At 46.6% G+C, this 15,309-nt stretch overlaps 2 protein-coding genes across 3 annotated transcripts; both read left to right on the forward strand.

Annotated features, from left to right (window-relative positions):
* Nucleotides 1-5,763: 5,763 nt before the first annotated feature.
* Nucleotides 5,764-11,133, forward strand: LOC109753016 (inosine-5'-monophosphate dehydrogenase). 2 transcript variants are annotated; one of them, XM_020311948.4, is made up of 4 exons: nucleotides 5,764-6,913; nucleotides 7,871-8,050; nucleotides 8,627-8,884; nucleotides 10,824-11,133. In XM_020311948.4, exons 1-4 carry the CDS (start codon nucleotides 5,930-5,932, stop codon nucleotides 10,893-10,895), a joined length of 1,494 nt encoding a protein of 497 aa, XP_020167537.1. In that variant the 5' UTR covers nucleotides 5,764-5,929; the 3' UTR covers nucleotides 10,896-11,133. The 2 variants fall into 2 exon arrangements, 1 of the variants encoding a protein (XP_020167537.1); XR_012183198.1 differs by having other exon boundaries at nucleotides 5,823-6,913; nucleotides 8,627-9,433; nucleotides 10,035-11,133.
* A 444-nt stretch (nucleotides 11,134-11,577) lies between these two features.
* On the forward strand, nucleotides 11,578-15,113 carry LOC109753024 (tubulin beta-4 chain). Its single transcript, XM_020311955.4, has 3 exons — nucleotides 11,578-12,718; nucleotides 13,663-13,932; nucleotides 14,035-15,113. Exons 1-3 carry the CDS (start codon nucleotides 12,325-12,327, stop codon nucleotides 14,706-14,708), a joined length of 1,338 nt encoding a protein of 445 aa, XP_020167544.1. The 5' UTR covers nucleotides 11,578-12,324; the 3' UTR covers nucleotides 14,709-15,113.
* Nucleotides 15,114-15,309: the final 196 nt, after the last annotated feature.

The following is a 15,309-nucleotide window of genomic DNA, read 5'->3' on the forward strand; positions in this document are numbered from 1 at the left end:
CTATCATATCTCACTCTCGTAAGTGACCGTGTAGGGATTGACAACCCCTTATCGCGTTGGTTGCGAGGATTTATTTTTTTGTGTAGGTGCGAGGGACTCGTGCGTGGCCTCCTACTGGATTGATACCTTGGTTCTCAAAAACTGAGGGAAATACTTACGCTACTTTGCTGCATCACCCTTTCCTCTTCAAGGGAAAACCATTGCAGTGCTCAAGAGGTAGCAACGTAGAGCCTATCACACCCGATCATCACGTGGTGTCTCAGCACGAAGAACTTTCGTAACGGTGCATACTCAGGGAGAACACTTATACCTTGAAATTTAGTGAGAGATCATCTTATAATGCTACCGTTGATCTAAGCAAAATAAGATGCATAAAAGATAAACATCACATGCAATCAATATAAGTGATATGATATGGCCATCATCATCTTGTGCTTGTGATCTCCATCTCCGAAGCACCGTCATGATCACCATCGTCACCGGCGCGACACCTTGATATCCATCGTAGAATCGTTGTCGTCTCGCCAACTATTGCTTCTACGACTATCGCTACTGTTTAGTGATAAAGTAAATCAATTTACAGGGCGATTGCATTGCATACAATAAAGCGACAACCATATGGCTCCTGCCAGTTGCCGATAACTCAGCTACAAAACATGATCATCCCATACAATAAATATAGCATCATGTCTTGACCATATCACATCACAACATGCCCTGCAAAAACAAGTTAGACGTCCTCTACTTTGTTGTTGCAAGTTTTACGTGGCTGCTACGGGCTGAGCAAGAACCGTTCTTACCTACGCATCAAAATCACAACGATAGTTCGTCAAGTTAGTGTTGTTTTAACCTTCTCAAGGACCAGGCGTAGCCACACTCGGTTCAACTAAAGTTGGAGAAACTGACACCCGCCAGCCACCTGTGTGCAAAGCACGTCGGTAGAACCAGTCTCGCGTAAGCGTACGCGTAATGTCGGTCCGGGCCGCTTCATCCAACAATACCGCTGAACCAAAGTATGACATGTTGGTAAGCAATATGACTTGTATCGCCCACAACTCACTTGTGTTCTACTCGTGCATATAACATCTACGCATAAAACCTGGCTCGGATGCCACTGTTGGAGAACGTAGTAATTTCAAAAAATTTCCTACGCACACACAGGATCATGGTGATGCATAGCAACGAGAGGGGAGAGTTTTGTCCACGTACCCTCGTAGACCGAAAGCGGAAGCGTTACCACAACGCGGTTGATGTAGTCGTACGTCTTCACGATCCGACCGATCCAAGTACCGAACGTATGGCACCTCCGAGTTCAGCACACGTTCAGCTCGATGATGTCCCGCGAACTCCGATCCAGTAGAGCTTCATGGGTGAGTTCCGTCAGCACGACGGCGTGTTGACGGTGATGATGTTGCTACCGACGCAGGGCTTCGCCTAAGCACCGCTACGATATGATCGAGGTGGTATATGATGGAGGGGGGCACCGCACACAGCTAAGAGATCAAGAGATCAATTGTTGTGTCTATGGGGTGCCCCCTGGCCACGTATATAAAGGAGTGGAGGAGGGGGACAGGGCCGGCCCGTATGGCGCGCCCTGGAGGAGTCCTATTCCTCCCCTTCCAAGTAGTAGGAGTAGGAGACAAGGAAGGGGAAGAGGGAAGAGAAGGAAGGAGGGGGCGCCGCCCCTCCCCCTAGTCCAATTCGGACTAGTCATTGGGGGGGCGCGCGGCCTGCCTCTCTCTCTCTCCCCTAAAGCCCAATAAGGCCCATATACTTCTTCCCCCGTATTCCCGTAACTCCCCGGTACTCCGAAAAATACTCGAACCACTCGGAACCTTTCCGATGTCCGAATATTGTCGTCCAATATATCGATCTTTACGTCTCGACCATTTCGAGACTCCTTGTCATGTCCCTGATCTCATCCGGGACTCCGAACTACCTTCGGTACATCAAAACACAAAAACTCATAATACAATCGTCACCGAAACTTTAAGTGTGCGGACTCTACGGGTTCGAGAACTATGTAGACATGACCGAGACATGTCTCCGGTCAATAACCAATAGCGGAACCTGGATGATCATATTGGCTCCTACATATTCTACGAAGATCTTTATCGGTCAAACCGCATAACAACATACGTTGTTCCCTTTGTCATCGGTATGTTACTTGCCCGAGATTTGATCGTCGGTATCTCAATACCTAGTTCAATCTCGTTACCGGCAAGTCTCTTTACTCGTTCCGTAATACATCATCCCGCAACTAACTCATTAGTTACAATGCTTGCAAGGCTTATAGTGATGTGCATTACCGAGAGGGCCCAGAGATACCTCTCCGACAATCGGAGTGACAAATCCTAATCTCGAAATACGCCAACCCAACAAGTATCTTCGGAGACACCTGTAGAGCACCTTTATAATCACCCAGTTACGTTGTGACGTTTGGTAGCACACAAAGTGTTCCTTCGGTAAACGGGAGTTGCATAATCTCATAGTCATAGGAACATGTATAAGTCATGAAGAAAGCAATAGCAGAATACTAAACGATCAAGTGCTAAGCTAACGGAATGGGTCAAGTCAATCACATCATTCTCCTAATGATGTGATCCCTTTAATCAAATGACAACTCATGTCTATGGCTAGGAAACATAACCATATTTGATCAACGAGCTAGTCAAGTAGAGGCATACTAGTGACACTCTGTTTGTCTATGTATTCACACAAGTATTATGTTTCCGGTTAATACAATTCTAGCATGAATAATAAATATTTATCATGAAATAAGGAAATAAATAATAACTTTATTATTGCCTCTAGGGCATATTTCCTTCAGCGCCTAAGCTCCTCCGCATGGCTGGTGCGCCGCGACCTAAGTTCTTGTGGGAATGGCGGTGGCAACCCGAGGGCGGAGGGAAGCCGCGGCTCGCCTGGATCACGGCTGGGCACAGGGTGGAGCGGCTGGACGGAGCTCCAGGGGCATGTCTCCACCGCGGCCGCTCCAGGGAGGCGGCGACAGCTCGCAGGGAGGCTGCTTGCCACCGGCCGTGGCCGCCGCAACCACAGTCTGAGCAACGCCGGCAGACTAGCACATCGGCTCGGCGACGAGCTCGCCGGCGAGGACCCGATTGCTTTTTGTATTTTTTTACGAGAACCCGATTGCTTTTTAAAAAATATAATAGGGACCTAATTGCTTCTTTAAATTATTTGGGCCCCACCTGTCATAACCTATCAACGGTCAACCTAACGTTTAAACCTAACGGACAACCTAACGAGTGGGCCCAAGCTATCATAATCTGGCTTAAAACTTAACTGCTCAACCTTTAGGGTTTTTTTGGAACAGGGAACCAAAAAAGTGGTAGCTTTTTGAAACATAAAAAAAGTGATATTTTTTTGTAGAGCTAGCCTGTAATGTGATAGTTTTTTTGCTATATACTCGCCCTAATGCAGTTGGCAGCGGCAGGCTTTGAATCCGTTGGAAGAGCTTGCACAAAGGACTCTGAATGCTTCGGTTAGACACTAAGGCCAATGGCCGAAGGAGGAAGAATTACATCTAAACACTCAGAGGACCAACAGGAGATGTCTCTGATCATGGCGAGAATGAACAAATTCCGCTAAACCATTTCCGTGAGCTTATGGGAAAGAAAATACTCTACTACTCCAATCTAAACTGGAAAGATCTTTTTTCATAAATACGTTTAAGACGTATCAGCATCCTCAATTTTAATTCCTGCTCATCATCAAGTAGGTAAATGATAAACAAAGATATTTTTTTGATGTTGAATACTACCTAGCATGTTCTTGATCAAATGATGTAACAATTGTGGTGTGAACTTGGGAAAAAAGTGATCTAAAGCAATAATCTATAATTCACAATAAGCAAGTAACATTAAAATGTGTAAACAAAATTACTATCGCTTTTTTATGGATATACCTCAATAACCACCTGGGACACATCACCTTTTGTGCCTTCCTACTGTTTTTTCCTTCTTTTGATGTACTATGTCAACTTGTAACAGTAAAAAAGAGGATCTCTGGCTTTTCTATGGTTTTTTTCCTTTCTTTTTCATTCTTTTTTCTTTTCCTTCTCCTTAATTTTATTTTTCCTTTTTCTTTTCTCTTTTTAAAAAATGCACGAACCTTTTTTAAATTTGATAATTTAATTTTCAAAATTGTTGAACATTTTTTTCAAAATCAATGAACTTTTTTTGAATATTGATGAACTTTTTCCCAAAATGGATGAACTTTTTATCAAAATATTTGTGAACTTTTTTAATACATGATTTTTTTGATTTGGTGAACTTTTTTTAAAATTGATGATTTTTAAAAAACTTGTGACCTTTTTTAAAGTACTTGAATTTTTTTAAAAATGAACTTCTTGGAATTCATGAACTTTTTTCGATTTGGTGACTTCTTTGTGAATACATTTTTTTGCATGTTTGTGAACTTTTGTTTAAAATCTGTGAATTTTCAAATTTGGTTCACATTTAAAAATATAATGTTTTCCAAAATGTTTTCAAACAATTGAAAAATCTGTTTGCTACAGTAAACGGTATAATTAGCCAAACATCTACATGATAGCAACGGCACGAGTTTGATTCCTCGTTGAGAGCCATTTCTGAGGGGATGTTTTTTCATGCTTTAATACAACTCGTTGTGCTATGCGTTCGTGGGCCGGTGCACCAGGGTCGCAGTGAGCGCCAGGTGCCTTCCGTGGCGCGGAAGGTGCGGAATAGGAGATCTCCTCCTCGCGCTCCTAGTGCTTCAAGCGCACCCTGCAGGAAGATGTTTTTTTGTTTGGTGCACTTTTTTGGCTTTTTGTTGTTGGTGGATTTTTTATTCGAAGTACGACTGTGTCTCTTGAAAAAAGAAAAAACATAGCATGCGTTTCTAAGAGAAGAACAATTATGTTTCTCGTGAAGTACAGTTTTGCTTCAGCGAGAAGCACAACTTCTGTTTCCGTCAGAAGCACAACCTAGGCATCCACGAGAAGCATGATTGTACTTTTTTGAAAAAAAGGAAAATCATGACATGTGCTTATACGAGAAGCGCGGCCTTATTTTTGCAACCTTATTTTCTATGAGAAGCCCAACCTTATTTTCGCAAGAAGTGCAACATGTGCTTCTCTAGAAAAAGGGGAAAATACCACCTCTGCTTCCCCCCAAAAAGTGAAAACCAACAACTGTGCATCCGGGCTCTGTTTTTTCTGCTGTTTTTTTGGTTGTCGGTTTTTTTCTTCTTTATATTTTGTTTTTATCCCCCCCCCCCCCCCCCCTCATTTTTTGGGGAAGAAATTCGATGAAACCTAGTAACATTTTTTTGTCTTCACATGGACTTAGTTTCAAAAATCTCAACATGAGAAATCCAACGGTGAAAATAGTTTGATATTTGAACGCATGGTTCAACAGATAAAATGTTTCGAATAAACAAAATTTAAAAAACTCTCAGATTACGACAAATGACGTACATGCAGTACGCCATTTATCAGCATCTGAGAAGATGGACAGTGACACTTAGAAGAGGTACGGAGTAGCTCTTAACTAGTCTCAATCGGTCGCAAAAAAAAAACTCTTAACCAGTGATTTCAATTGTTTGCCGTAAAAGGAGCGGCAGGCACATAAAAAAAAAAGCTCCCATGCTCAATCCAGATACGGGTCAGCATCAGCTCCTAAAACGCACGACAGCGCCTGCATTTGGCTAGAGAAATGTGAGCCCGCGAGTTGCCAAAAAAATAAACAAGATACGAGTCCGCGCGGGGCCCCACATGTCATGGAGGTTTCCGGCGAAGCTCCCACTGCCCGCCAAGCGACCTAAACAAAACAAAGGTCCCTATCCCCACTCGACCCATCCAGCACCCATCCAGCCACAGCCCACATCGCCCGCCGCGCCGCCGCCGCCGCCGCCAGCGCCAAAACCCTAGAACCCCCACCCGAAAATGGCGAGCCTCGCCGACGACGGCTTCTCGGCGGCGCGCCTCTTTTCGCAGGGCGTGTCCTACACCTATGACGACGTGATCTTCCTCCCGGGCTTCATCGACTTCCCCGCCGACGCCGTCGACCTCTCCACCCGCCTCTCCCGCCGCGTGCCGCTCTCCGTCCCCTGCGTCGCCTCCCCCATGGACACCGTCTCCGAGGCCGCCATGGCCGCCGCGATGGCCTCCCTCGGCGGCGTCGCCGTCGTCCACTCCAACACCGAGCCCCGCGCCCAGGCCTCCATCGTCCGCGCCGCCAAGTCCCGCCGCCTCCCCTTCGTCTCCTCCCTCCCCATCTTCTCCCCGGCCTCCGCCCCGACGCTCAACGACTTCGCGGGCCACGACTACGCCCTCGTCACCGAGCAAGGGGATTCGCTCTCCAGGCTCCTCGGCGTCGCGGTGGCCGCCGATGCGGCCTCGCCCGAGGCCCCTGCCCCGGTGTCCGAGTACATGCGCCCCGCCCCGCGCTCGGCCTCCGCCTCCTTTGACTTCGAGCAGGCGGCGGCCTTCCTCGCCGACGAGGGCTTGGACTACGCCCCTCTCGTGTCCGAGGAGGGTGAGGTAATCGACCTCGTCACCTCCAAGGACGTTGAGCGCATTCGGAGCTATCCGAAGCTAGGCAAGCCATCTCTCGGAGCAGACGGGAAGTTCGTGGTTGCGGCCTCTATTGGAACCCGTGAGGATGACAAGCGAAGGCTAGAGCAGCTAATTCAGGCAGGGGCCAATGCTATTGTCATCGATAGCTCGCAGGGGAACTCCACCTATCAGCTTGACATGATAAGGTATGCCAAGAAGACGTTTCCGGAGGTGGATTTGATTGGAGGCAATGTGGTGACAATTGGGCAGGCGCAGAATTTGATTGCTGCTGGAGTGGATGGCCTGCGTGTTGGAATGGGCTCTGGTTCAATTTGCACTACCCAGGAGGTTTGTGCTGTCGGTAGAGGACAGGTATATTTCTCATAAACTCCCGCTCCCTTGATAGTTTAGTTTGTTTTCATGCTTGTTAACTTCATTTTGTCTGCTGCCAAATAGTTGCTCATCTTGCCTATCAGCTTAGATCCTCTGCGATTGGTAGGACCAGCACGAGCATGCTGTTTGTAGAGTGTAAAGTTACCCAAAATTTACAATCCTATTTTAGAACCAAGATGGGGAAAAGTCTGATAAGTTACTGGAAACTTTAAATACACATCAAACTCTCACCCATATCCATTCCAAACATCCTATTTTGATCGCTATCAAAGGTATAATTTCAAGTAATTAGTAAGTGGCTGAAACTTATAGTGCTATTGCAGTATGCGGCTTTGAAAGTGGCCAGCCACCCAACATTGAAGTATATAAATATTTATCATGCAAAAATAGTCAAGCTCAAGCTCTATCACCAAATCGATTTTCTGAACTCCTACAGTGCACATAGCAAACACTATCAGGAATGATGCCTCGTGTCCATTTGCATTAACACAGGAACGAGTCTGGATGCCATGTAAACCATATGGTTGGAACACATGACAACTTAACAGTCTTGTTCATGCTTAATATGTCACATTTTGGGGGTTAGAGTTCGGAAAATAAATTTGAAATTCTTAGGAAATTTTGGAATATTGGAAAATCTAAAACAATCATATGTATCATTGATGTTTTAGTCTATATTCCCATTCTTGAAATGGGAGTAGCATTCTGTTTATGGACCTTATATGATGCTTTGTTTTCTTCTGTTGTTCAGAACTGCAATCTAGTTTGATTTGGATGGTAACTTGCTCCATATATTTCCACATAGCCTGGCAGTCTTGCTGGTCTATGTTAGAAAATAATTTAGTATGTTTGGTTTCAAATGGCTGCAGGTGCATGTCAACACATTGTATAGAGAGACCGAACTAATTTGATGTTTTTTCTGTTTTGGTTTGACAGGCCACTGCTGTTTACAAGGTTGCATCATATGCCAAGGATCACAATGTGCCAGTTATAGCTGATGGTGGTATTTCATACTCTGGCCATATTGTGAAGGCTTTGTCACTGGGGGCTTCAACTGTTATGATGGGCAGTTTCTTGGCTGGCAGCCATGAGGCTCCTGGGGCCTATGAATACAAGGTATACATTGGTATATTTTAGCCTTTTGCAACAGGGTTAGTTTCAATGTCCTGTAGTGATGTGTGCTCAAGTCCACAAATCCACACATTAGAGACTAAACTCATTACTTTTGATGAAAACTACAACCATGTACATGCAAATATACTCCCTCCGTTCCTAACTATAAGTCTTTGTAGAGATTCCACTGTAAACCACATACGGATGTATGTAGATGCATTTTAGAGTATAGATTCACTCATTTTGCTCCGTATGTACTATGTAGTCTATAGTGAAATCTCTACATAGACTTATATTTAGGAACGGAGGGAGTACATTCTATTTGTCCGCTGCAATTAAAAAGGTCCCTTAATGGCCACCTAGTAGTTCAGTACTTCAGTGTACTTAGATATCATGAAGTCTAACCAGACAATGCCATTAAGGGTTGATGTATAAGTTGATTGAAGTAATCAAATATATTGGTCAGTTTAATTGTACTTTTATGCTATGTTTAAGAGTACTTTTATGCTCTTCTTCAACTGAAGTTTGCAATTTTACTTGCTTCGCTAATATTGTGACTCTTTGAATGTGTTTTGCTAGGACGGCCATCGAGTGAAAAAATACAGAGGCATGGGCTCCCTCGAAGCCATGACAAAGGGGAGCGATGCAAGGTATCTTGGTGATACTCTGAAGCTTAAAGTTGCCCAGGGAGTTGTTGGAGCGGTAGCTGACAAAGGTTCTGTTCTGAGGTTTATTCCGTATACAATGCAAGCTGTTAAGCAAGGATTCCAAGATCTTGGTGCATCCTCTTTGCAGTCAGCTCATGATCTTTTACGAGCGGAGACTCTTAGATTAGAGGTATTTACTTGCTGGATTACATATCTGCTCTTTAACTCCTTATTTATTTGGAGTGATTCATAATTTGAAATACCTAAAATTAGAGAAATAGATTTTGTTGACAAACGTTCAAATCAGTTATTTCTTTTCTCGATAATGGACGAAGCCCATGTTTCTTAGGTACAACTCATAACAATATTCACAAGCCAAAAGAATGTTTTCATATCTGCAGCTGACGTAAATCACAAGCCCATGGTTCTGTTCATGAGGAACATTTCTGATCGACTAACATTGATACCAAGTGTCTCTTGGTTTTGTTTTGGGGTGGGCATTGGCACTGTGCCCTCTTTATCCGTAATGTTCAACACTCATTTGCTAACTGCTAAGTTCTATAGATTGTTGTCCTTAACGGTCATTAACTCAATGATCTACATGAAAGCTATTGTGCAGTTGACAGACCTCATATTAGTTTAATGGTTCAGCTTGCAAAATTGCCTATTTTTTAGTTTTACGTGCCTGTCGAATGGATAACTGTGGTATGAGAATATTTGTCACTGAATCTAGTTTAAGGTGCTTTTCTTTGCTGACATATGTTCACAGGCCAAAAGAATATTTTCATATCTGCAGCTGACATAAATCGTTGATTTTGGAATGGGGATTAACTAACACTGAGACCTAGGGCATGCTTGGTTGCCATCCATTGCCATACTTTTGTGCCATAAGTGTGGCAAATTGAGACAAATGTTTGGTTGCAGCCACAGTTGTGCATGCCACACTTTTTCAGTCACATACCCCATTTGTCATACTCAGTTGCTAGTCAATTTGGCCACCACAAAAACTGTGGCATGCCACACTTGTGACACACAAGTATGGCAAAGTGTGGACGGCAACCAAACATGCCCCTAGTGTCTCTTGGTTCTGTTTCGGGGTGGACATGGCACTGTGCCTTCTTTATCCGTAATATTCAACGCTCATTTGTTAACTGCTAAATTCTATAGATTATTGTCCTTAACGGTCATTAACTCAGTGATCTGCCTGAAAGCTATTTTGCAGTTCCCAGACTTCATATTTGTTTAATTGTTTACCTTGCAAAATAGCCTATTTTTAGTTTACGTGCCTGTTGAATGGATCACTGTGGTATGAGAATATCTGTCACTGAATCTAGTTTAAGGTGCTTTTCTTTCCTTAGGATGTGTGCCCTTCTCATTAATATCGTTGTTCTTCCTGGGGTGGCACCGCTCCAAAGCACTCCTTCCAAAATATTCCCTTTTGCTGATTCTTCAAGAATCTGTTCCGTGTACAGACTATGAAACTTTACTTTGTCATTATCAGTAGTGAATGCATATATTCGATGCTTAGAGGGATTCTGGATCACTAAGTCTTAAATTACTTTTAAGGTTATGCTATTCCATATTCACTCCCAAGGGAAATTTGATTTGCAATGGAAGCTCAAACGTTCTTTTATCATTGCACCTATCTGCTCACTCTTTTTCTTTCTTCAGACCATGGCGCATTTAATCTCGTTTGTTGACAAAATAGTTCCAAATCAGATGTTATCATGTTAAAAAAGCAGGGACCCAAATCTGTCCCTTTCTCTTACCAATATAGCTGGCCTCGGTCCCACTTAGAACCAAAACCACGCACCACAGTTTATGTAGAAATTGTGCTCGTAGCACTTGTTACAGTGAATGAGAGGTGTCATGCCTGGTCATGGATGATGTGCAGTGCAAAAGAAGTGCATTGAAAATTCCCTGAAGATGCTTGTTTATATTGTAGTAGGATGGTTTGCATGCATGTTTGTCATTTCAAATAGTGAAATACTGACCAAAGATTCAGGTTTACATTGACTGTTTTGGAACCTCATTTTTGTCTTGTACTACTCCGTATCTCCCAATTGGTAAACAGACAGTGTTGACAACAGAACTGATATTCAGTCTTGGTAACAACCTTCCTTTACCAGGTGAGGACCGGCGCCGCTCAAGTGGAGGGAGGGATCCACGGGCTGGTGTCGTACGAGAAGAAATCGTTCTAGCCCCATCTTTGATCGAGGACCGGCGTACCGGTTCTCCGCGTGTTCCATCCAAGGTTGGCAGCGGGTCACCTGATAGTGCTTGAGAGCAGCCTCCCAGCTCGTCCGTGTGGGTGGGGCTATCGATCTACCACTACCGCTAGGATGGTTGTAACATCATCATCTTTCCACCATGGCCATGGTTGAAAACTTTTGGACATCGTAATGGCTGTAACAATAAAAGTGATGTTTCCGTTTGCTACACTGTGAGTGGAAAGGAAGAACGGCCGTTTTCAGTGCTCTTTTCGTGCGCGACAGGAAGCTTGGCTTGCGATCTCAGCCACTTCGGAGGATCACATACGTCCAGCTGCTTGCTTGCTTGCTTGCTTTTGTTTCCCGATCGGGCCGACTTCACGCGCTGCTGAAAGCGAGAGGGAGTCGTGCGTCCGTGCTTCAGGGTGGTGGGTGTGCTGTTGATTTGTCTCTGTCGTTTCTCCCAAGCAACAGCTACGTGCTTTGACGTCCCAATACACACCACCGCTCTGCAGACTGCATACAGTTCAGAACTGTACACTGATTGGATTGCTAGTGAAGCATCCCTATCGCCTCCATAAAATCGCCGCCGCTATCATTCGCCGTCTAATCATTCTTCCTTGTTAAGCTTGCTGTACAGGAGCGCACCAACTTGTAGGTACTACGATCAGTTCAGGGCATATATATTCGGATAACGGAGGGACTGTTTTTTTCCCTTTGCGGGGACGGTGGATAGGAAGGCATAGATGAAATGGTACATATGGCATAGTTTGCAGTCGTTCAACTGTTTGACCATCTTCCGTGAAAATTAGACATTGTAGGATTCTCCGCCGGGGTTTGTTCACCGGCGACGGACGGCCGTCCGGCCCTACCGCCGCGTCATCGGCCGCTCTCGTCCCCATCCACACGAATCCATCCCCCGAGCCGAGCCGACCCTGCCAGGTGGCTCCAGCGCCGACCACACGTCAATGACAGCTACGCCACACCCGATCCGTCCACAGCGAACCGGTGCGCGGGCCCCACGCTCCGTCGGCCCCAGCCGTCGGTGGCCGATCCCATCCGCTCATCCTCCCTCCCACCGGACTGCCCAGCTGCGGCCGGTGGGGCCCGCGGCTTCCGTTACGCCAGCCTGGCACGCTCAGCTCCAGCGACCGAGTCCGCCATCCCGAGCCCACGCCACGCCAGCACACCCCCCCTACCGCCACTAGGTCCGGGCCCCACCCCGGCCCCGCGGCCCGCAACCACCGGGCGGCCGAGCCCGAGCCCGAACCCGAAGCCGCGGTCTCCCTCCCCGCCCGCGGTATAAAGGCCCGGAAAACACCATCCTCCATTTCGAAATCCGAATTCCCGAATCCCCCACCTCCACCCCCTCCCCCGCAACCACCACCACCGGACCACCGTCACCGGCGGCGAAGGCACGATGAGGGAGATCCTGCACATACAGGGCGGGCAGTGCGGGAACCAGATCGGGGCCAAGTTCTGGGAGGTGATCTGCGACGAGCACGGGATCGACGGGACGGGGCGCTACGCGGGGGACTCGGACCTGCAGCTGGAGCGGATCAACGTCTACTACAACGAGGCGAGCGGGGGCCGGTTCGTGCCCCGCGCCGTGCTCATGGACCTCGAGCCGGGGACCATGGACTCGGTGCGCTCCGGCCCCTTCGGCCAGATCTTCCGCCCCGACAACTTCGTCTTCGGCCAGTCCGGCGCCGGCAACAACTGGGCCAAGGGACACTACACCGAGGGCGCCGAGCTCATCGATTCCGTCCTCGACGTCGTCCGCAAGGAGGCCGAGAACTGCGACTGCCTCCAGGGTAATTAATTATACCATCTCTTCCGCGTGAATTTATGTTAGGGAACTGATGAGCTAGCGTTTAGATCTGGGCTCAGCCGTTCGCCAGGGAGTTGGATCCATTCCAAATATCAGGTTGTCATTACTACGGCGTCTGTTTGGCATTTATGCCTGATTTACATCGCTAGTGCTAATTGTCGATGTATTGATCTCATCAATTCATGTCTAGTTCTTTGTTATCTGCATGAATTTGATCATTTAAGTGCTGGTCACTGTTGATCCAAGTCTAGTACGATGATAGGTCGTGTCCAATTTGTCCATTACGAGGATGCTATGTTATCCCAATTTGGAACATAAGAGTGGAAGCTGATAGGATATAGGTTGTCCTGTTACTGTGTGGTCTGTTTGTGATTAGTATGCTGGCTTCTTCTGTAGCTTTAAGGGATCGTGTGCATGCGCTAGACAAAATTAATTTACCTATTCTGGATAAGCACCTAGCTAGCTTCACCAATCTCGGTTGTCGGCAGGACTGATATATTCTATTAAAGTAGGTAGTGTTTGATTGGCTTGCTTGAGGCTCCACTTTGCACCCGTTAATGCCCTGTTGAAAAACTAAATTAAGAACTGTCATACCTAACTTTACCTATACAAAATGGAGTCCATATCTAAATGGTGAATAAAGAAGTCTTTAGCTCTATTTCTTTGGTCATCCCTAGTTATCTTGGTGTGCTATTAAACATGGTAGGCCCAAGTAGCATGTTTGTGTAGCATTACTGATCTAGCTCGTTTGCCCACCAACTCCTGTTTTGTGGAGCACAGGGTGATGTTGATATACTTCTTGTGCCCTTGGAGTGTTGCTGCATCCTTTGTACTCTTTTGCAGTTCACTACAGATGTCTGATTTTGCATGCTGCATCGCCATTTGTATTTGTGAATAATGGTGTGGCTTTCTTTGCTTCCTTTACAGGATTCCAAGTTTGCCATTCCTTGGGAGGAGGCACTGGATCTGGGATGGGCACCCTTCTTATTTCTAAGATTAGGGAGGAGTACCCTGACCGAATGATGCTGACATTCTCTGTCTTCCCATCACCAAAGGTCTCCGACACCGTTGTTGAGCCATACAATGCTACACTTTCTGTTCACCAACTTGTTGAGAACGCTGATGAGTGTATGGTGCTTGACAATGAAGCTCTATACGACATATGCTTCCGCACACTAAAGCTTGCCACCCCTTCCTGTAAGCTAATCTTCTCTTGATCTTTACTTTTCTGTGACATCTCCCAAAATTTATGTTCAGTTGGAAGTAGGCACTGATACAGCTTTGGTTCTAATAATGCAGTTGGTGACCTGAACCATCTTATCTCTGCTACCATGAGCGGTGTCACATGCTGCCTGAGGTTCCCTGGACAACTCAACTCCGATCTTCGCAAGCTTGCTGTGAATCTCATCCCATTCCCCCGCCTCCACTTCTTCATGGTTGGCTTCGCACCACTGACGTCGCGTGGGTCACAAATGTACCGTGCTCTCACAGTCCCTGAGCTGACCCAGCAAATGTGGGATGCCAAGAACATGATGTGCGCCGCAGACCCCCGCCATGGCCGCTACCTCACCGCCTCGGCCTGCTTCCGAGGGAAGATGAGCACCAAGGAGGTGGACGAGCAGATGCTCAACGTCCAGAACAAGAACTCGTCGTACTTTGTGGAGTGGATCCCCAACAACGTCAAGTCGAGCGTGTGCGACATGCCGCCCAGGGGGCTGAAGATGGCGGGCACCTTCGTCGGCAACTCCACGTCCATCCAGGAGATGTTCCGCAGGGTGAGCGAGCAGTTCACGGCCATGTTCAGGAGGAAGGCCTTCCTGCACTGGTACACGGGCGAGGGCATGGACGAGATGGAGTTCACCGAGGCCGAGAGCAACATGAACGACCTCGTCGCCGAGTACCAGCAGTACCAGGACGCGACCGCCGACGAGGAGTACGACGAGGAGGAGGAAGAGGAACGCGACGCGGAGTAGTGGCGCCGTGCCCTGCTCCACCCCAGCTATATGTCCCCCGGTTCAGGTCTGTCGCCATGTCCAGGTCGCGTTTCCTCCGGTGAGGGTTTGTGTGGTTTCCTCCTGTGGCTTGGATGAGTCGAGGTTGCGTCTTGTGCTCCGTTTTGTAATTTGCTACGGCTAGTAGTGCGTTGCAGTCTGTCGTGTTCAGCATCATTTGGTCAGTCGGTCCATAGCTGACGATGGCCTGAACTGTCGAGTGCTCTCCTTGAGCTAGTCGTCGCCTTGTAAGTTCTGACAAGTATTATTGTTAGTCGTTCGCTTCAGCAACCAAAAAATGAGTATTGGTAGTGGTTTCTCATTATCTTTGTGAATATTGTACTTATGTCGGAATGTTTTTGCCTTGTTATTTGTGTATATTTCGTATCTTGTGTTCTTGGTACCAGCAGTGGTTTCTCATCTTTGTGAATCTTGTGTGTGGTGTTTTTTTTTCTTCTGCCTCGTTCTTTGTCAACATGAATGATATGTGCGTATGCTCGCCCAGGCATACTCTTGTAGAGTAGTATTGTGATTGATCACTCTCTGTTGGGCCATCGTGGCAGAGCTTCAGTGAGGATTGTTC

The sequence above is a fragment of the Aegilops tauschii genome, chromosome 5, assembly GCF_002575655.3.
Source record: "Aegilops tauschii subsp. strangulata cultivar AL8/78 chromosome 5, Aet v6.0, whole genome shotgun sequence".
Classification (NCBI taxonomy): Eukaryota; Viridiplantae; Streptophyta; class Magnoliopsida; order Poales; family Poaceae; genus Aegilops; species Aegilops tauschii.

Coding starts and splice junctions, on each gene's coding strand:
- LOC109753016 (XM_020311948.4), top strand. CDS start 5,930: ATGGCGAGCCTCGCCGACGACGGCTTCTCGGCGGCGCGCCTCTTTTCG. Junction 6,914..7,870: donor GTGCTGTCGGTAGAGGACAG/GTATATTTCTCA, acceptor TTGGTTTGACAG/GCCACTGCTGTTTACAAGGT. Junction 8,885..10,823: donor CGGAGACTCTTAGATTAGAG/GTATTTACTTGC, acceptor TTCCTTTACCAG/GTGAGGACCGGCGCCGCTCA.
- LOC109753024 (XM_020311955.4), top strand. CDS start 12,325: ATGAGGGAGATCCTGCACATACAGGGCGGGCAGTGCGGGAACCAGATC. Junction 12,719..13,662: donor GAACTGCGACTGCCTCCAGG/GTAATTAATTAT, acceptor CTTCCTTTACAG/GATTCCAAGTTTGCCATTCC. Junction 13,933..14,034: donor AAAGCTTGCCACCCCTTCCT/GTAAGCTAATCT, acceptor CTAATAATGCAG/TTGGTGACCTGAACCATCTT.